We start from the raw sequence: 20,831 nt of genomic DNA on the forward strand, positions 1-20,831 counted from the left end.
GAAAAACCAGTATCAAAATTAACTCAAAAAAAAATTCATATTAAGTTCATCTTTTGTTAGTAGAGTGGTTTACCTCATTAGATTGTTTCCTCCCTTTACAAGTACACTAGTGGCATTATGTTCCCCCAACCTCACTTTTGTTTTCATAGGTTTTACTTACATGAAAGTCTTCTGAAGAATGCAGAAAACTGATGACATTTAGTAGAGTGTGCATCAAAGCTTGGATTAGTCCTCCTGCCCTCACTCATTGCCCCTTGCCCCTCAAAATAAGAAGTACGATTAAAGTTTGAATTTTTTTGGGTCATCATTTTACTAGTCATGAGTAGATCTGTAAATGGAAAGTTGAAATCTGCCTATAAATTCACATTCATATTCGTTTAAGGGTGTCTATATCCATAATTTTTCTTACCAGAAAATATAATTATTCGTCTAATAAGCAACCAGATTTAGATTTGGATAATTGGTTATCGGATTGGATGATATCCAGATAATTTATTCGAATATAATAAAGTACTCAATATTTTTTTCTCTAAAAATGGATGACAATCGAATTCGGAAATCTGTAATTGGTAACATGATAACAAAAAAAGAAACTATCCGATTAGAGTAAAGTATCAAACATTCTTTTTTCTTAAGAATGACTGATAATCGGATTTGGAAACTAGTAATTGGTAATCGGAAATTGGAAATCAAAAATAAATAAACAAAATAACAATCATCAATCAATAATCGGATAGTTTAACGGATACTCGGTAAGTTCTAGATTCAAATTCGGATACCTGCTCTAAATTTTGGCTGGATTTGGATTCGAATTTGGATATTATGGTATCCATGCCAATCCGATCCGTTTATAGGTCTTATCATAAGGATTGAAGCTAGTAGGCCCAAGAGATGAGAATGAGAAAGAGGGCAAAAATGTAGACAGAGGTTGAAACCTCTTCCCCCACATAGGACACTACCACCATTGCATCATAACTCATAAGTACAAACTTCCAGTTTGATTTGATGGATTAACGAATGCATTCTCGTTCCACCTCTTCTATTGGTTCATCTACATCTTTACTAGAAGTGTCTCATTATTATTTCTTTGGTATATTATCTTGTCTAGTTTGCCATCTTAGCCTTTATGTAATGCATTTAATTTACTAGTAAAAAAGTTTCTGAAATAGAAATTGAAATTCTCTCTTGACCACAATGCAAAAAGCTTGCTGAGCCTCAAAGTTCCCAAAATTGAAATCCATTTGGCAACAAAAAGATCAGGAGGGAAATAATTTGCCACAAGGCTGGGATCTTAACTCTTTGACAGATTGTAGAAGTAAGGAATAAATTGAAATCTACATGTGACCTCTCATGTTCAAGTCATTAATAAGCATGACCAGGAGTAACCACTGAAGTCTCACCATGATATCAGATTCTTGAAAAGAAAAAAAAAACAAACTTTTATGATCAGAAAAGAGAGCTCTTAAAATAACTGGTAACCCTTGAAAGACAAACCCAGGGTCCCCCAGAAGACAATTTGACAAGAACAATGTGACCTATCAATGATCTTTAACTAACTTAATTGAGAGAGAGAGATGACCTAGAACCTGATAGCTTACAACTTGGACCTACAAGGTTTGAAGTTTCATTTCTTGTTTTTGGTCCCATAATGATAGTAATTTTTTCAGTCAAGAAAGGTTAAACTAATTAAACCATTTCAAATTGTTTTCCCAAATTTGGGAGTAGAATGGGCAATCATAGAAAGTAGATCTAAGGGCCAAATTGAGTTGATCTCTTGTGAATCTGGTCCTTAGTAGAAATGTCCATCAAACATACCTAAATTGTGAGGGATTGATGCAAAATGCAAGGATGCATGATGAAAATAACCCAATAAAAGCAGCCCATGGGAGGGTTTTCAATAATGTAATAACCAATCTAGCGGAGAAAAGACCATATTTCCAGAAAATTAAGTTGTCTGGACCTAAACACAATGAAGGTCCATTGAGTGAATCGTGATCCTCCACCACATAACACCATCCTAACGTCCCTCACCTCATGTTTAGGAGAGAGCTTTACCTTTCAACTTTGACAAGACGGACTCTCTTGAATGGATGGTGGTTGAGCATCAAAGTTCTGTTATCCTCTTGCCTCTACGGACCCCCATTGAGTTGCTCAGTCACACGTCCCGCTCAAAAGATATCTTTACATTAATGCCTGTAAACTTATTTTAGTAGGTTTTGGTATTGGTTTCATAAAGTCCTCTCTTTGGCCAATAAACCGGATAAACTAAGGAACTTAGATAGTAGAGATTCTAACTTTGTGATGACAATCCAAAGAAGCTCAAGTAAACCTTATCTATGTATATAATCTCCCAAAAGCATAGATATTAAAGTTGAAGTCTTTTTGGATAATGATAAAAATATTGCCTTCTAACCCTTCCAATCTCACACTGTCAAAAAAATATGATAATATAACAACCTTACTATATATCATAGGCACCCCAAAATATTTAGTGGGTTTGCCTAGCATATACAAACCTAGTCAACTCAAGCAGATGAATCAGACTTTTGAGACACCACCATGAATCAATTGAATCTAAAGAGCAAGAGCTTGATGATTTGCAACTTTCATCTCTTTCTGCGATTACTAGAGAAATATATATCACAAGGAGTGACAATTTCCAACTCAATGAAGTTAACTAAAATAGAAATCTTGTAATTCCTATAATATTTAACAAACAAATACCTCATAGTTAAAGTGTTAAAAGACCTTAAGAAGATAAGGATATCAATTGATACATTTTTTGTTTTTTAACCCAAAAAGAAAATTTTGATACAATTTTTGGAAGAGAATGAAAGGCAAAACCAAATCCATGTTATATCCATCATTCTTTGTTTGGTGGAACATATCCATATTCCAATACTAACCATTTTAATATGTACTGAATCCTTTCGATTGAGATCGATAAGATCTTAAATGATTGACTTTAACTTGAATTTCAAATTGGTACCCTTACAAAGACATCACTCTGTGACTATATAGTCAATGTTTGTTATTATATAAGGTGGAACCAAAACCCTATCTTTTTCCTTCCTTGTCTTTTCATGGTAAGAGACAATTAAGACTGTAAGAAATTTTCGTTGCAGGTATATGAAATGAATGAAAGACAGGGATGTTAAACTGATGATAATATTGCAGTGAAAGGGTTTTGAAAACACCACTTTCCAGCTAAGGATGGGAGTGGTTGACGCGTGAGAGCTTCATTTAATCTCTTCATCTGCCTCCATTCATTGCTTTGCACGGCTGCCTTTATATTCTCAACCTCCAGCCTTCTTTCTTCTCCAACCATAATAAGCCATCTCACACAGAATGACAGAAACCCTCCTCTCCTGAGCCTGCTCAGCTCTCACTTCTCTTCTTCTTCTTCTTCTTCTTCTTCTGTAGAGAAGGAACAGTTCAGGTTTGAAGCAAAGATGCCGCCAGTATTGCCAAGCTTCTCCAATTCAGTGAAGCTCAAGTACGTAAAAAGAGGCTATCAATACCTAGTCAACCACATCTTGACCCTTCTGCTCCTCCCTCTCATGGTCGGAATCCTCCTTGAAGTCATCCGTGTAGGCCCAGATGAAGCTATGAAACTCTGGTCATCTTTCAGGTTCGATTTCATCCAAGTTCTCTGTGCAGTGTTCCTCATTGTCGTCATCGGCACCATCTACTTCATGTCTAAACCTAGACCCGTTTACCTTGTTGACTACTCTTGCTTCAAACCACCTTTCAGTTGCAGAGTTCCCTTTGCCACCTTCATGGAACACTCAAAACTCATTCTCAAAGAAAACCCTAAAAGTATCGAATTCCAAATGAGGATTCTAGAAAGGTCTGGAGTTGGAGAGGAAACATGTCTCCCACCTGCTATCCATTACATCCCTCCAACACCAACCATGGAAGATGCAAGAGGTGAAGCTGAGTTAGTTATCTTTTCTGCCATTGATAATCTCTTCAATAAGACCGGAATCAAGGCGAAAGACATCGATATACTCGTCGTGAATTGCAGTTTGTTCTCTCCTACTCCTTCCTTGTCAGCCATGGTGGTGAACAAGTACAAGATGAGGAGTAACATTAGGAGTTTCAACTTATCTGGAATGGGTTGCAGTGCTGGGCTTTTGTCTGTTGATCTTGCTCGTGATCTACTTCAGGTTCACCCAAATTCATATGCTTTGGTGGTAAGCACGGAGATCATAACCCCTAATTATTACAGGGGGAACAACAGAGCTATGCTTCTACCCAATTGTCTGTTTCGTATGGGGAGCGCAGCAATCCTTTTGTCGAATCGAAGGAAGGACTCGTGGCGTGCTAAGTACCGCCTTGTCCACTTAGTCCGAACCCACAAGGTAAATCATTTCATTCAGTCTTGTGTCTTTAAGTTGAACTATCAACTATTAGGTATATGATCATTTTCGTGCGATCCTGTGTTTTTTTATTTATTATCCATGCCTCAAACGCTTCATTGTGTGATAGGGAGCGGACGATAAGGCTTACCGGTGTGTATTCGAAGAAGAGGATCCACAAGGGAAGGTAGGGATCTCTCTATCGAAAGATCTCATGGCGATCGCTGGAGAAGCACTGAAGTCAAACATCACAACACTGGGGCCATTGGTGTTGCCAGCATCAGAGCAGCTGATATTCCTCTTCACACTCATAGGAAGGAAGCTAATCAACCCAAAGTGGAAGCCTTACATTCCTGATTTCAAGCAAGCATTTGACCACTTCTGCATCCATGCCGGAGGGAGAGCTGTGATTGATGAGTTGCAGAAGAACTTGCAGCTGTCGGCAGAACATGTTGAGGCATCAAGAATGACTTTGCACCGATTTGGGAACACATCATCTTCATCTCTTTGGTATGAATTGGGTTACATTGAAGCTAAAGGGAGAATGAAGAGAGGTGATAGGGTTTGGCAGATAGCATTTGGAAGTGGATTTAAGTGCAACAGTGCTGTCTGGAAGTGCAATCGCACCATTAAAGTGTCTAGTGATAGTCCCTGGGCAGATTGCATTGACAGGTATCCTGTGCACATCCCTGAAATCGTCAAGCTATGATGTTGGATTCACTGTTCTGCAAAATTTCACCACAACACTATTAGCTTCTTTATTAATCTCTTCTTTTTCATCATAATACCGATCATGCAAACCTAAGGTAAATATGATGTATCAGAATATCCTCTTCTTCTTCTTCTTCTCCTTCTTCTTCCCCAATTTACAGATAGGGCTTAAGGGCCTTTGATGTATTTCGTTGTGTATGAAAATATAGGTGGGTAGGGGTTTGTTTCTGCTCACTGATTCTAGACCAGTTGCTGCTATTGTTACTGTGAACCAATTCAAGATTCTGAGAAATGAAATAAATATTAAATGTTCAAAGATGAGTGGCTCTGTGGGTTTGTTTGTTGGATTCAGATGGTTCTTCAGGAAGGAAGCAGGTTATTTTGTTTATATTTATATGGACAGATCTGCCAAATGGGTCAGCTCTGAATCTTTACTGCTGGGATTTTTGTAGAATATTCACTCTTTGGAACCACATGTTCATGTTGACATGCCGGGTTTCAACTCATCAATTTGAGCTGACAATGTCAAAAATAAAACCTTTTTCATAATAATTTTTTTTTGGTAAACTTTTCATAATAATTTTATAGTATATAATATCATACACATACAAATCCAAGCACTTGGCCCAGCCAGTTCTAATCTGGCCTAAAAATCTCAACCCAAAACAAGCTTGGCTCTATTGGGCTTGGGTTAGGCTTTGCCTTATGATACAATCATGCACCACATCATATTTGGTTGTCATTTATTAGGGAAGATGGTAGGTTTGGCCAAAAAAAAGAAAAAGGGAAGAAAGAGGGAGATAAATATAATTGTACTTCAATTCCACACTCAAAATTATCAAAACCATTTTACCCCGACAAAGATATGATAATCTCAGATAATCTCCTATGCATTTCAGTTTCAAATAATATTTCACTGTATTCCCCATTGTATCCTGAAGAAATAAATTAAAAAAAAAATACTCTTTTTCAAATGAAAGGGACTAAAACACATGGTATTGATGGGCTTTCTGTAAGAATCTTTCATAAACATTTGGAGATCATTAAATTATCTAATCTTGTTCAGGGGGTTTATCACTTCTTCATTGGGGAAAACATACTTAAAAACCTCAACAAAACAAGCATCTCTCTCATCCCTAAGAAACCCCATCCCCAGGAAGTCTCTTATTTTAGACCTATTAGTCTATGCACCATTTCATATAAAGTAATACATAAATGTCTAGCTAACAGATTAAAACCCATTTTGAAGTCTATTATTAGCTAGGCTCAAAGTGCCGTTGTCTTAAGTCTAGGCCATAACTTATAACATTTATATTTCTTATGAGTATACATTTCATTAAAAATCAAAGTCTACATCCAGGTATATGGCTTTAAAATTGGACCTTTGCAAGGCCTATGACAAATTAGAATGGTCTTATATTGAACAGATTTTCAAACACATGAAATTTATTGATTGATGTGTTCATTGGGTAATGCAATGTATCATGTCAATAGAGTATGAGATAAATATCAATGGGGCCCTTTTTGGAAAGATTGTTTTCCAAAGAGGTATCGGGCAAGGTTGTCCTCTTAATCCCTACATATTCATTATTTGTCAAGAGGCTTTGTCAAAGGCTTTTCTCCAACTTAGGTATCCCTGGGCTCCCAGGTATCAAGATAGCCCACAATGGTTCTAAGATAAATCATTTGTTTTTGTGAATTACTCATGCTTTTCTCCCCTGCTTCAATCTCAAATGCTTCTTAGATTAATGTCCTTGTTTAGGATTATGAGTTGGTATTTAGCTTACATATAAATCCAGCCAAATCAGTTGCCCTCTTCAGCCCTAGAACCCCTCAACATCTTAGGAATGATATTACATCCACCCTTGATATTAAAGAGGTTTAGTCTCATGGAATTTATCTTGGTCTTCCTTCTTCATTTGGAAGATCGAGGTTTCAAACATTTTCAATTGTGCTGGATAAATTGGCACTTAAACTATTAGGTTGGAAAGGAAAGTTATTATTCCAAGCGAGGAAAGAAATTAACCTAAAAGCAGTTGCTTTTGCACTACCTGATTATGTCATGTCATGTTTCCTTATTCCCAAAGAACTTTGTCATCAAATGAATTAAAAGATTAGGCAATTTTGGTGAAAAAATGACCAAGGAAAATGGATTTTTTGGGTAAAATGGAAAGCCTTATGTCATGGAAAAAGGGAACTGAGGCCTTGGCTTTAGAGATGTAAATTGTTTTAATAAAACCCTATTAACAAAAAAAGTTGGAGGTTACTGACTGATCCTCATTATTTATGGACATAAGTTATGCATGCTATGTACACAAAGACATCCCTTTTTTGAATTGTATTGCACCTTCTTAAAGTTCTTGGGGTTGGAAAAGTATTCTTGTCAGGAAGGGATGTTCTAAAACAACGCCTTGTTAAACTTGTTGGTGGTGCAAATATACACATATATAAAGACCTTTGGATTCCATTCTTACCTTTCGAGTGTATAGGTAGCCCCCCTCAAAGTCATAGCCCCACTTGAGTTCATGATTTGATCAATTGGTAGGAATCAAAATGGAATTTTCCTCTTCTTCAGTCCCTCTTTTCCTTATCCGAGATTGAAGCCATTCTTACCATCCCAATCCTTGCTATTGATACTCTTGATTCTTAGATTTGGTATAAGACCAAAAATGAAAATATCACGGTTCGATCGGCATATTTTCAATACCTCTCTAGGGAAGATGCACAACTTACCATTGCTTCATCATCTTCTACTTGTGTTTTTTGGAATAAAATATGGCACATCCTTAAATTACCAAAAATTAAACATTTTTATAGAGATCCTTGGATGAGGTGGCAATAGGTAGTACTCTCTTTACAAGAAGAGTGTCTTGACCCCCTGGCTTTGCTTGGTCTATGGGAATGGAATTGAAGATGTGAAACATGCCTTGTTTTTTTGTCCTCATGCTCGTGAATGTTGAAAACTTTCTCCTTCGTGTCTTGGTGTCTCGGATTTTTATGGTGTCCATATCCACAATTGGATGGAGTTTATTCAAATTAAATTCAAAGGGTATGATGATAAAGATAAGGTAGATCAGTTATGGAGTGCTCTTGTTTGGTGCATTTGGAAGACAAGATATGCCGCATTAATATACCGTGGTCTTGATGCTTGTGTTCAATTTACCATGACTAACTATTATTTCTTATGTACAGATATTCTTAACTATGTGACTAATTCAGAGCATAGGAGAGATGTTATACTATCATCTTCCACTACCCATATTGAAGATTTGGATCTTTTTTAGGTTTTTGTGGATGGGGCATGGGGCGACAATTCCAACAAGGGTGGACAAGGTTGCATTGATTGGGATGCTAGTGGCTCCTTTATTGCAGCTCAATGTCATCTTGGATTAACATCACACTCTTCTATCACTCTTCTATCATAGAACTTGAGGCTATTAGAGATGCTTTCCTTCTTTGCAAATCTCTTGGGGTTTCTTGTTTGCAGATCAAGTATGATTGCTTTCCAGTAGTGCAAGCTTTATTGGGCTATCCCTCTTCTTTGGGGTAAATGAGTCTTAGTTTAGTTTATGAGATTATTAGGTTATCTTCAGATTTTTGTTATATTTCCTTTCACTTTATTCCTAGATGTCAAAATTTTGGGTAGATTTCCTTGCTAGGGATGCTTGTAGACACTCACTCTCTAGATCATGATGGTATACTCCACCTCTATTTCTCATTAACAGATCTTTATGTTCATCTTCTTGGGATTAACTGTTTCACTTAATGAAAGTTTTTAGATTTTGACCTGGAAAGAGTGCGGCATGCTACTTGCTAGCATTTCTCCTGCTCTCTTTTCATTTTTTTTTCTTTTGACTTTCAAAGACCCAAAATAAGGAAGAGGAAGATTTTTTTTTTAGAAAAAATAAACATGTTCATTTCAACGGCTTGGATTGAATCTTGAAGGAAGAATTCCTACCACTGAATACAGATCTTCCCCAAATGAATATCATTTTTTTTTTTGGTGAAACAAGTTTCATTCCAAAGGACAAGAAGAAAACAAAGAGTCAGACTTACACAAATCCAACAACCAAGAGGTAAAAAGTGGTCAGTTAGTCCTTCCTGCCAAGGTAAAGTTGCCTTCCTAGCTAGAGAGTAAGCAACAGAGTTACATTCCCTAGGGATAAAAGAGAAATTACAAGACAAAAAATACGAGAAAATGTGATTAACATCATCCACAATATGAATATCATTATGTGTTTAGGAAAAGGCATCTCAATATGTTTGCCATTTAAATGAACCCAAGCCCATTTGACGATTGTCACATACAAAGGCCCAAGTCCAAGGGTTGTTCAATGTAAAAGTAGGCCCAACTAAAGAAATTAACATGACTTTTGGGCTTCGGAGTCTCGGATCAACTAACTACTCACATGGTTATAATATTATTCTGATTCTTTGCCACCATGGCTACCTTGTTAATGTTTAGAGGTGGGCTCCACGACAAATACTGGTAGATTTAATCTTGAGAGACATATTTGTTGACCGGGTCAGATCGGTTTAGCTTTAAAATGGTTGGGCTTGGACTTCACAATAACCCCAGCTAGGCCAGTATGCCCCCAACTTGCTTGTGCCCCCTGCTCCCACATTCACATGAGGTGTGGGACCCACAAACACATGTCAGTTCGTTTGAAGTCTAGCAGTGTGGTTTCTATACCTCACGTGAGACTGGGAGAGCATTGAGGCACAGGCAGGTTGGGTGGAGAGGATCTATTTCCCAACTAGGCTCTTCAATTGCAAGTAATTTGCACCATTGAGATGATCTATAGGTATGTGTTTGGTAACGTTTCTATTATGAGAGATCAGTTCTTATGTAAGATTATTTTTTAAAATATTTTTGTGCTAGAAGACCGTTCTTTCCTTGGAAATTAGCGTTTTATAACTCCCTTCTAAAAATATTTCCATAATGCTATTTGGTGTTTGATAAACTCATTCTAAGGTTTCAATCAAAACCAATTTTATCACTTTTGTTTTTATTTTTTGGTAAAAACATTTCTTTGATGTTTTGCAAAAGGCATTCTTCATACCACTTTTATGACCGGTCCGTTCTTGAAGAACGAACGAACTGTTTTAACAAACACCCATAACCTATATTCTTCCGTTCAAAGAACAGAAGAATGCCAAAAAGGTTTTCTAAAAACGTTACCAAATGCGCCCGATGACTCCCATAACCTTCCTAACCACCACTGACTACGTATTAAAACTCAACAAGATTATAGTAATAACTTTAGGTACATAAACTCTGATTAATTAGCAGCAAACAAATTCCTTCCCATGCACACCCCATGCGTGAATGAATCTGCTGGTATGAAACAGAAAGTGAGATGGTCATGTAGCTTTAGCACCAACATGAAACCATCTCAACCGTTAGCCCTTCTATTCACAAAAAATAATGTGTGTTCTCACTAATGAGCTCCATTTATTCACAACCAAACATCCATTCTCATCTTCCAGAAATTAAAGATGCAATGAAGCCAAGTACCTGATGGTTGGCCTTTATCAACTGTTTCCAAGTAATGCCTCTTTTAAAATGACTGTATATCATCATTGTGAATAACCATTGTCCAACTAGGAATAGTTGGGTTACTTAAGAGCTTCATTTGATCCCTTCATCTGCCTCTATTCAATGGCCCTTGGCTGCCAGGCGCCTTTAAATTCATTCCCATGTAGCCTTCTCCCTTGTATAACCCAAAAATCACTTATCTGTTCTAGGGTTGCTGATCATCTCTTTTGATCAGAGAGAGGGATAGAGAGAGCTTAATCTTCCACAGAAGAAGACACAAAGCCAGATCTAGAAGGTGAAGAAGCTAGCAAACATGCCACCAACATTGCCTAACTTCTCCAACTCAGTGAAGCTCAAGTATGTTAAAAGAGGCTACCAGTGCCTTGTCGACCACTTTCTCAGCTTCCTGTTAATTCCTGTCATGGTTGGAATCCTCATTGAAGTCCTCCGAATGGGCCCAGATGAGATCTTCAAACTCTTCTCATCTCTCCAATTCAACCAAATCAATGCTCTCTTGTTTTCACTCTGCTTCATCTTCTTCATCATCTTCATCTACTTCATGTCAAGGCCTCGTCCCATTTACCTGGTAGACTACTCGTGTTTCAAACCACCAAGCTTCCTCCGTGTACCCTTTGCCACATTCATGGAACATTCAAAGCTGGTTCTCAAAGACAAACCCAAGATTGTAGAATTCCAAATGCGGATCCTCACACGATCTGGGCTCGGAGAAGAAACTTGTCTTCCAGACACTATCCATTACCTCCCTCCAATGCCAACCATGGAAGCTGCAAGAGCTGAAGCGGAGTTAGTTATCTTCTCTGCCATTGATGATCTCTTCAAGAAGACCGAAATTCAGGCTAGAAACATCGATATACTTGTCGTGAACTGTAGTTTGTTCTCTCCTACTCCCTCCTTGTCGGCCATGGTGGTGAATAAGTACAAGATGAGAAGCAACATTAAGAGCTTCAATTTGTCTGGAATGGGTTGCAGTGCTGGACTTTTGTCTATTGATCTTGCTCGTGATCTTCTTCAAGTTCACCCAAATTCTTATGCTTTGGTGGTGAGCACTGAGATCATAACTCCTAGCTCTTACAGAGGGAACGATAGAGCTATGCTTCTCCCTAATTGTTTGTTTCGTATGGGATGTGCTGCGGTCCTTCTCTCGAACAGTTGGAAGGAATCATCGCGTTCCAAATACCGGCTGGTCCACCTGGTCCGAACCCACAAGGTAACAAACTATAAACCCTAGTGTTATCTATAAATATTAGCCAGAAGTAGTGATCTGTGTATTCCAAACTAGATACTGAAGGGTGTAATGCTTTAAATAACTGTGCGTTTGAACCTCAAACCCTAACATCTCACGTGATTGCAAAATAGGGAGAAGATGACAAGGCTTACGGGTGTGTGTTCCAAAAGGAGGATCATCAAGGTATTGTTGGGATCTCGCTATCTAAGGATCTCATGGCAATTGCCGGAGATACGCTGAATTCGAACATTAGGACACTGGGGCCACTGGTGTTGCCAGCATCGGAGCAGCTGCTCTTCCTCTTTAAACTCATCGGAAGGAAGTTCTTCAACCCAAAATGGAAGCCCTATATACCTGATTTCAAGCTAGCATTTGGGCACTTCTGCATCCATGCTGGAGGAAGATCAGTGATTGATGAGTTACAGAAGAACCTGCAACTCTCAGCTGAGCATGTTGAGCCTTCTAGAATGACATTGCACCGGTTTGGAAACACTTCGTCTTCATCAATTTGGTATGAGTTGGCTTATATTGAAGCTAAGGGAAGAATGAAGAGGGGTGATAGGGTTTGGCACATAGCATTTGGAAGTGGATTTAAGTGTAACAGTGCTGTTTGGAAGTGTAATCGCACCATTAAAGCATCTACTGATGGTCCATGGGCTGATTGCATAAACAGGTATCCTGTGAACATTCCTGAAATTGTCAAGATATAGTGTTGGGACAAAACTCCTCTCTAGTCTTCTTTGTTAGTTTCTCTTCTTTTTCATCAGAAACCCATCAACCTAAGCTCTTAGGTTTCAGAACTTCCTCTTCGTCTACTTGTTCCTTGTGTTGAGTGTGTGGTGTTGTTTCTTCCTTTATTAGTGAAACCAAGAGTAGCTAGTACCATTGTTATTGCAAACCCATTGAAGAACTGAAAATTGACATTTATCTTACAATGGAGTAGCTCCAAGGGTTTTGTTTGTTGGATTGATCAGAATGGTGAATGTAGTATTAATGGTTATTTATGAAGGAAGAAGTCTTTTGATCTATGGATCTTTATATCCTCCCAAGTCTCATCGACCCTCTACTGTATGTGGTACATGAAAATAGTGTATGTGTACAATTGATGTTTGGTAAAAACTTAAATACAAGAAGTACACCAGACTTGAGATGATATAGAGAATTATTTATAATCTCTAAGGGTTGGTCGTTCCGTTGGTAAAAGAGCAACACCAGCTCATAGTATGAAGTTAGGGCTCGAATCTTTTTGGGGCTAAGGCAAAGCCTTACCACATGTTTAAGTTATATATAAAAGCTACATTGAGGATGGAGTCAAGATGCGTGTCAGCTCACCCGAATAAACCTCAGATCATTAAAAAAAATTATTTATAAAATAAAGATTTAACATATCAATTTGGGTTGAGGTCTAAATGATGATACGTGATTATTTTACATATATATTTATATCCTCAAATTACAATTTTTTATATTTTTTGAATTTTCCATGTTTTTGATATCCATAAATAGCACAAATAATTGTCTCTTTTACATCATCACATCAAACTATGTTAAAAAATACCTACCTTTATCTTTTATAATCCATTTCTCCCTATCTACCAAACATAAAATGGTAAATCTTACATGTAAAGGGTATCAATTAATATATACTAGAGCAACAATATTATTATCATTATTAAATTATTTATCAATATGTTTGCATTATCATGTAAGTCATGTTCTTTTGTCATTTGGCAAACTTCAAATGGACACGAATGTAGAATATTCATTCTGACATGGACTTCCTACTATTATTACTGTCAACAATTATGATCAAATCACATAAGCAATAGAGCACGTCTAACGGTTATATATATAGATGCATTATTGCTTATATGGCACAATTTCAACGATCAACAACAATAGCAATACGATACCCAAAGTAGCAAAGAGTTAAAATCGAAAATATGTCAGTATGACGGAGGATTTTCATTCGTCTCAATGGATAAGGTTCAACCTAAAACAAATAGCCTAAGTAATAAGAAGTGACTTCAAACATAATAATCTATCTCATGTACTCACTAAGTTTTGGTTAGTAAGTGATTCTAAAATTTTCACACATTTTGTATTAGGGTTTTATAGTTTCTTAATCTGAATTGAGTAATGGGCTTTTCTACTCAAATCATAGAAATACTAGGCCCAACTCCGGCCCATGTAACTATATATGGTGATCAGCCAACAGGTCTTCACCTTTATGTAACCCTAGCCAGTACTAGAGGTTCTGTTTGTACGGTATAAGTACTAAATTCTTTTCTTCTTGACCCACAGAAGATGAAAAAAATAAATAAAACAAAACCAATTTAATAAATCTCCTAAAAAAAACGAAATTCTGTTCCTTCTTGTCCCCCACACCCAAAAGAAACACAGTTTAATAAAAAAAATTAGGTGCATTTCTTATATTTGAGTTCTATATAAATGGATATTTAGAACGAGAAGAATCAAACCCAGAAGCAGAAACACTCCTCTCTCTCTCTCTCTCTCTCTCTCTCTCTCTCTCTCTCTCTCTGTGTGTGTAATCTCCATGGCAACAATTTTGATGCTAGCAGGGTTGGCTACCTTGGTTAGTTTCTTCTTAAGAGTGGCTTACACAACCATCTCATGTTACTGGTTAACCCCAAAGAGTATCCAGAAAATCATGGAAAAGCAGGGAGTTTATGGCCCCAAGCCTCAGTTTCTAGTAGGAAACATTCTGGACATGGCAGCACTGATCAGAAGCTCCACTTCCAAAGACATGGATAGTATCAACCACAACATCGTCGGCCGTCTCTTGCCGCATTATATCTCCTGGTCTAAACAGTATGGTATGGTACATCATCACCCTGGATTGAACTTTTATTAGTTTTAAGATTATATTGCTGCTCTGTTCATGGCTTCCTTCATTGTTTATAAAACTCATATATACAATGGTGGGTCATGGCTGTTACAGGAAAAAGATTCATTTATTGGGTAGGAAGTGAACCTCGGATGTGCTTAACAGAGATTGACATGATCAAAGAGCTTTTATCCTCGAAATATTGCCAGGTCTCTGGAAAATCTTGGATACAGCAACAGGGAGCCAAACACTTCATTGGGAAAGGCTTGTTGATGGCTAATGGCAATGACTGGTATCACCAGAGACATATAGTTGCTCCAGCTTTTATGGCTGACAAGCTTAAGGTTCATACATCACTGAGCTTGCAAATCTGAAAATTTTCATCTCCTTACTGTTTCTAATTCTATATTTTGATTTCCAGAAGAATATGGGTTACATGGTAGAATGCACAAAAAAGATGCTTGAATCACTGGAATCTGTAGTTAAATCAGGACAGATGGAGGTTGAAATCAGTGAATACATGTCTCACCTCACTGCAGATATCATATCTAGAACTGAATTTGATAGTAGCTATGAGAAAGGGAAGCAAATTTTCCATCTCCTTACTTCTCTGCAACACCTCTGTGCTCAATCGAATCGTTATGTATGCCTCCCTGGTAGCAGGTGAGCTTTCACTCTGTGTCTTGGCAGAGAAGATTATATCTTTCTCTTGAATCATATTCCAATTAACTAGCCAAAGTCTCAAATTGATTGTATCTTTTCTTGTATTTGGGTTTTTCAGGTTCTTTCCAAGCAAATTTAACAAAGAGATCAAAGCTTTAAAGATGGAGGTGGAAAACTTATTAATGGAGATCATAGACAAGAGGAAAGATTGTGTGGAGATTGGTCGTAGTTCATCCTATGGAAATGATTTGCTGGGGATGCTTCTTGCAGAGACTCAGAAGAAAAGGGCAGGTGGGTTCAGCTTCACTCTTCAGATGCTCATGGATGAATGCAAGACTTTCTTCTTTACAGGACATGAAACCACTGCTCTGCTTCTCACTTGGACTGTCATGCTTCTTGCCACAAACACATCATGGCAAGACAAAGTCCGGGAAGAGGTGTTCCATGTCTGCAGTGGTGAAGCTCCCTCAACTGATCAACTCTCAAAGCTCAGTGTGGTAAGCAAGAGATTATGGCATTGAAATCTTTCAGTCTAATCTTTCATCAAGAGTCAATAAAAAGCTCTCAATTGCTAACATATGCATTTGCTTTCTCTCTGTAGTTGAATATGGTGATCAATGAATCCCTTCGGTTATATCCACCGGCTTCGCTTCTCCCTCGAATCGCATTCGAAGATATAAAATTGGGTGACCTTCACATCCCAAAGGGACTGTCAATTTGGATCCCAGTACTTGCAATTCACCATAGTGAAGAACTATGGGGAAAAGATGTACATGAATTCAACCCAGAGAGGTTTGCAGCAAAGTCATCTGTACCCGGAGGACGACGGCCTTTCCTGCCCTTTGCAATGGGGCCTAGGAATTGTGTTGGGCAGGCCTTTGCACTGATGGAAGCTAAGGTTATACTGTCAATGCTGATTACGCGATTCAGCTTCACAATCTCTAAAAACTATCATCACGCGCCGATAAGTGTCCTCACTCTTAGGCCTAAACATGGAGTTCAAATCTACTTGAAGCCTTTAAGTATATGATTGATCACTTTGTATTGATCAGGTTGAGTTTTGATAGCCATGTTTGGTTTTGTAAGGATCTTTTGAGGAAACTACTTACAGATGAGAAGATATCTCTAAAGAATCAATAGCAAGAATACCTTTGAGTGACCACTTTGGCTGTAATTACAGGACTTGGAACAGATGAGCATTAAAAGAAGGCAATTTTGCAAACTAAAGAAAAGGCTTCTTCCCCTGTTTTTCATGCTCTGTACAATTACAATGATGGTTTGGTTCCAATCCAAATCCAATTGAATCAATTGAAAAATTAATCAAGTTGGATTAATGTTAAGCACAAGTGTTACTGTAATGTTGTGACCTGAATTCATGTAACCTACTTTGAAAACGAACCCACACTGACATATTTGGTGGGTGACCAAATGACCTGATTCGTGAGATTTGTAATGGGACCATAGGACTTGGGCCGACCAGTCTATTGGAATAGAATCTATAAATATGTACCATATTTTCTCCTATTAGGTCATTGTGAAATTTGAGATTTTCATCCTAGGGTTTCTTCTGATAGCTGGTGATTTGGGTTGAGATCTCCATTATGATCTTTTTCATTCATGCTTAAAGTTCTTCTCCACGTTGGTGGTTGAACTATACTAAATCTTTGTGTTCCTTCAATTAGTTCCTGTTTTTGTTCGTGATTTTCTAGTGTTCAATCTAATAGTTAGCAAAACGGAGCAACACACGTGCAAGATGAGGTTTACGTGGCTTACTCAAAAGCTACATCCATGACTGAGCAGAGATGGATTTCACTATGAAGAAGAACATAATACAACCTAACTATTATGTATCCTTCTCAACCCTTTTGAGAGATTATAAGAATAAAAACAAACAAAAGCATTACTTCAGGAAAAAGAACAAAATGCCTCTATATAAAAGACTCTCAAAACAGTAAGGCAAAGACCTCCAAATGGTTTGGAGCCATTTCAAAGAACTCAAAATTTTGAAGAAGATTCATTGCTAATAATCATTGCTAACCCAGATTCTTTTTCCTTTCTATCTTAAGCCAACCCATAATCTACTAACAGCACTCTGAACAAAAACTGCCCTTTCCACCACCCAACTCTTTTTAAATTTATTTTTTTACTTGAATTTTTTATTTTTTATTTTTTATTTTGTTTTTTAATTTATGGATTCTCTCCTCTCAACTTTATGTTTGTGGAGTATGGGTTGCCACTGAATTGATCAGATCAACAGACAAAGAGTTAGAACCACTTAGATAAAAAAAATTACATAGTTGCAAGATATGTTGGGTGTACTAAAACTAAATATTTTTTTATCTTTAGGAAAAGAAAGTAGGATTGTTGCATTAATCAAATCTTAAAGGTGGTTCACCAGTTTGAATTGTCTGGTAGGATTGTTAAAAGGTTTCAAAAAGATTCCAAAACTAGCTTTTTGCATTCAGTGTAGGAATACATAATTGTTTTATCAAGTGGAAAACCAATCTTAGTTACTTGGCTTTGATACTAATTTTTAAGATATAAGTAAGAAATTATCCTTAGAAGTTAATATTAAAAACACATGATATATGAATCCTTCAAAACTGTTACGTCAATATCTGGGATGATCTATGGGTTGGCACCACTTGGAACTATAAAGTGCAGCATCAAGAGGCTAAAGACCTCTCTAATGTTTCGACGTAAGTGAGTTAATAGATCAAGAGCTAAGACAGTGGAAGACTCAGCGGATTCAGCAAACCTTTACCTAGATGATGCGAAAGAGATTTTGAATATTAAGTTGGGTTTATTTCAGTTAAATGACCATCAAGTTTGGGGTCTCATTAAGAATGGGGTGTACACTACAAAGTTAGCTTACCATCATATCACCAATTTGAGAGACCATGAGAAAGAAATTTATGCAGCAAGTCAAGTGATCCCAAGTTCTTAGCACAGGTTTGAACTTGAAGATAAGAGATATTCTAGGGCAAATAGTCAATTTTAAAAGAACTTATTGTCAACCTCTTTCAGATATGAATATATCTGATTCAAAAGGGAAGAACTTGCATTAGTATCCCAATTTCAATTCAAACATGGGTTTGATTCACACTCTATGTTCTGAATGTTCAGGATTGGAACCGGCTGTTTTGGTTTTCTTGCAAGGCGTGGGAGCTAAAACTAGGTTGTGCGTGCCTAGGAGCGCGTTAGATAGAATATCTATAAAGAAGCAATAGTGGTCCTTAACAGATTCAAGGCAGCTTTACTGCACCACTGAGTATTCAATAATGTTAGCCATTTGATTCATTTAATGCAACTTGCCAAAGACATGGAAATGCCAAAGATTTTGAAAACCACCTCTTTATGGATTGCGAGTTTGCAAGATCAGCCTAGTTCGAATCAACATTCTCTTATATCCCCTCAGTGAGTATTCCTAACTTTAATTTGTTCGTGGCGAATTGGTTTAAATTGGATTGCACAGGTGAGAAGAAGGGTCATCTTACTGGATTGGCTGCCTTAATGTGTTGGAATATGTGGCTTTCTCACAATGAGTTGATATTTCGAGGTATTAACTCTTCTCCTCAATAAGTGTTTGAGAATGCTATGCAACAATTTAATGAGTTATCTAAATTCAAGTTTTTAGCTCTCGGCCTCCAAAGAGTAAAGGTAGTAAGGTGAATTATGGGATAAGGAATTGGTTGCCTCCAATTGAACCATTTGTGAAATTGAATACAGATGCTTCTAAGTCTAATGCAGGTTGTGGATTGGGTTTGATCATTAGAAACAACAGGGGATAACCTTTAGCAGTGACTTCGATCCCAACTAAGTTCTCAGATGCTATTGAGGGAGTGGCTCTCGCATTAAGGGAGGGTTTACTTCTTTGCCTAAGTGAAGATCTTGATTTGGTAGAGTATGTAATCAATTGTTAATCACTGGTGAAGGCCATCCATGGAAGCTTAGATTAGTAGTGTGGGACATTAAGCATCTAACTACTAAGCTTTTGGGTTGTAATGTTTCCTTTCTTCGTAGGGAGTTTACCAATTGTGCTGACTCCCTCGCCTAGAAGGCAGTTTCTTTGTCGAGTAGGACTGGTTGGCCTATTTCCACCATTTGGTTATTCAAGCTTTGTAACTCAGACTTATCTTGCTCTCTTCTTTTTTATTTGTCTTAAAAAGTGAAATTAATGTCAAAAAGTTTCCGTACAAGCAAAGTTCGAGAGGCAATTTTCTTATATCGTCTTATCCCAACAATTTTTACGGAAAAACTAATTGAATACCTTCATTTCAAGCGACATATGTTGTCCTCAAAGCCTACTCTAAAACCTACTGGTATCAAACCTACTGGTATAATCTTTTAAAATATATTCAAAGGTTATAACGTACTAATTTAAAATGATGGTTCAAACACTCACAATTTTTGAATAGGAAAATGACAATGGCTTATAAAATTGTTATTTCTTTCAGTACCAAATGAGTACCAACCGTTGACCTCTTTTGAGTTTGATTGAAAAAAAAAAGAAATGAAAGGATTGATGAAGATGATGATTAGATGAAAGCTAGCTTTTCAATTTTGCATATCATATTGCACGAGTGGGTTTGTAGTGATAAACTGCTTTCATTAAACTATAACAAACAGTGTTGAATTAATTATGTTATCAAATCATAAGCCACCATGATGAACACTCACCATCATTGCTACCACCTTCTTTCTTCTCTTGATCTTCATCATCATCATCTTCTTCTTCTTCCACTTCGCACGAGCATATGAAAGTATATGGACAACCTTGAGATTAAATTAAAAAAAGATCTACTTGATTCAAGAGATAACTTAAATATCTATTTAATTTGCTTTAATCATTTTGCATTCTAAAAAAGTAATAATCTCCTGGGACAAAAATGGTTAAAGGGGCTTTTCTTCTATTGTTCTTTGTTTCTGTTAAAATGTAGTTAAGAAATTGTGTGATTTGATTGTCGAGATAATATTATATTTAGAATTGGATCTAGGATATTGTTATCCTGACACTTTTTTTGCCATACATTCATGAAAGCAATTCAATTTTAAACACTATCAAGATGAAAATCTCGTTAAATATATAGTGGTCTAAAGAGTAGGTCAAGACAGTAAACTAGACTCTCTATCTGGTGGAATAAAAATTTGAGAAAGTAACCATCTTATTTCTTTATTTGCAATAAAAAAACAAAATCTCTTGCTAATTCAATCGGTAAAGACCAACACCTCATAAATAACGGGTTTAAGAATTCAAACTTCTTGAGGTCATCTCTCTCTGCTAAGGATTAGTAAAGTTGACTACCTAGTAATCTTTATTTGAGAAGATGACTACCGCCTACTACTAACCTTCGTTGTGAAGTGCTTGATATATAGAGTTGGTGTAGGTGTTATTTCAATTACACTAGGATTGATCATTGATATATTGGATATTACTTTTGATTTTAAGTCCCATTATAAATT

General features: G+C 37.0%; 3 protein-coding genes across 4 annotated transcripts; all 3 read left to right on the forward strand.

Moving 5' to 3' along the window:
- The first annotated feature begins 3,319 nt into the window (after nt 1-3,319).
- On the forward strand, nt 3,320-5,572 carry LOC149000379 (3-ketoacyl-CoA synthase 6-like). Its single transcript, XM_089140362.1, has 2 exons — nt 3,320-4,364; nt 4,492-5,572. Exons 1-2 carry the CDS (start codon nt 3,453-3,455, stop codon nt 5,068-5,070), a joined length of 1,491 nt encoding a protein of 496 aa, XP_088996488.1. The 5' UTR covers nt 3,320-3,452; the 3' UTR covers nt 5,071-5,572.
- A 5,264-nt stretch (nt 5,573-10,836) lies between these two features.
- On the forward strand, nt 10,837-20,491 carry LOC149000380 (3-ketoacyl-CoA synthase 6-like). 2 transcript variants are annotated; one of them, XM_089139591.1, is made up of 3 exons: nt 10,837-11,839; nt 11,989-12,537; nt 20,474-20,491. In XM_089139591.1, exons 1-3 carry the CDS (start codon nt 10,925-10,927, stop codon nt 20,489-20,491), a joined length of 1,482 nt encoding a protein of 493 aa, XP_088995717.1. In that variant the 5' UTR covers nt 10,837-10,924. The 2 variants fall into 2 exon arrangements, with proteins under 2 accessions (XP_088995717.1, XP_088995716.1); XM_089139590.1 differs by lacking the exon at nt 20,474-20,491 and having other exon boundaries at nt 11,989-12,567.
- LOC149000381 (cytokinin hydroxylase-like) lies at nt 14,351-16,821 on the forward strand. The gene is made up of 5 exons (XM_089139589.1): nt 14,351-14,694; nt 14,820-15,049; nt 15,127-15,368; nt 15,487-15,865; nt 15,970-16,821. The coding sequence occupies exons 1-5, from the start codon at nt 14,415-14,417 to the stop codon at nt 16,396-16,398; spliced, it is 1,560 nt and encodes a 519-aa protein (XP_088995715.1). The 5' UTR covers nt 14,351-14,414; the 3' UTR covers nt 16,399-16,821.
- Nucleotides 20,492-20,831: the final 340 nt, after the last annotated feature.

Source organism: Hakea prostrata, chromosome 11 (genome assembly GCF_041222555.1).
Source record: "Hakea prostrata isolate BN-2017 chromosome 11, UWA_Hpros_2, whole genome shotgun sequence".
NCBI lineage: Eukaryota > Viridiplantae > Streptophyta > Magnoliopsida > Proteales > Proteaceae > Hakea > Hakea prostrata.

Excerpts from the sequence above, each read along its gene's own strand:
- LOC149000379 (XM_089140362.1), top strand. The coding sequence starts at position 3,453 with ATGCCGCCAGTATTGCCAAGCTTCTCCAATTCAGTGAAGCTCAAGTAC. Across the intron at positions 4,365-4,491 it reads ACTTAGTCCGAACCCACAAG|GGAGCGGACGATAAGGCTTA; the intron begins GTAAATCATTTC and ends ATTGTGTGATAG.
- LOC149000381 (XM_089139589.1), top strand. The coding sequence starts at position 14,415 with ATGGCAACAATTTTGATGCTAGCAGGGTTGGCTACCTTGGTTAGTTTC. Across the intron at positions 15,050-15,126 it reads TTATGGCTGACAAGCTTAAG|AAGAATATGGGTTACATGGT; the intron begins GTTCATACATCA and ends TTTGATTTCCAG. Across the intron at positions 15,369-15,486 it reads GTATGCCTCCCTGGTAGCAG|GTTCTTTCCAAGCAAATTTA; the intron begins GTGAGCTTTCAC and ends TGGGTTTTTCAG.
- LOC149000380 (XM_089139590.1), top strand. The coding sequence starts at position 10,925 with ATGCCACCAACATTGCCTAACTTCTCCAACTCAGTGAAGCTCAAGTAT. Across the intron at positions 11,840-11,988 it reads ACCTGGTCCGAACCCACAAG|GGAGAAGATGACAAGGCTTA; the intron begins GTAACAAACTAT and ends ATTGCAAAATAG.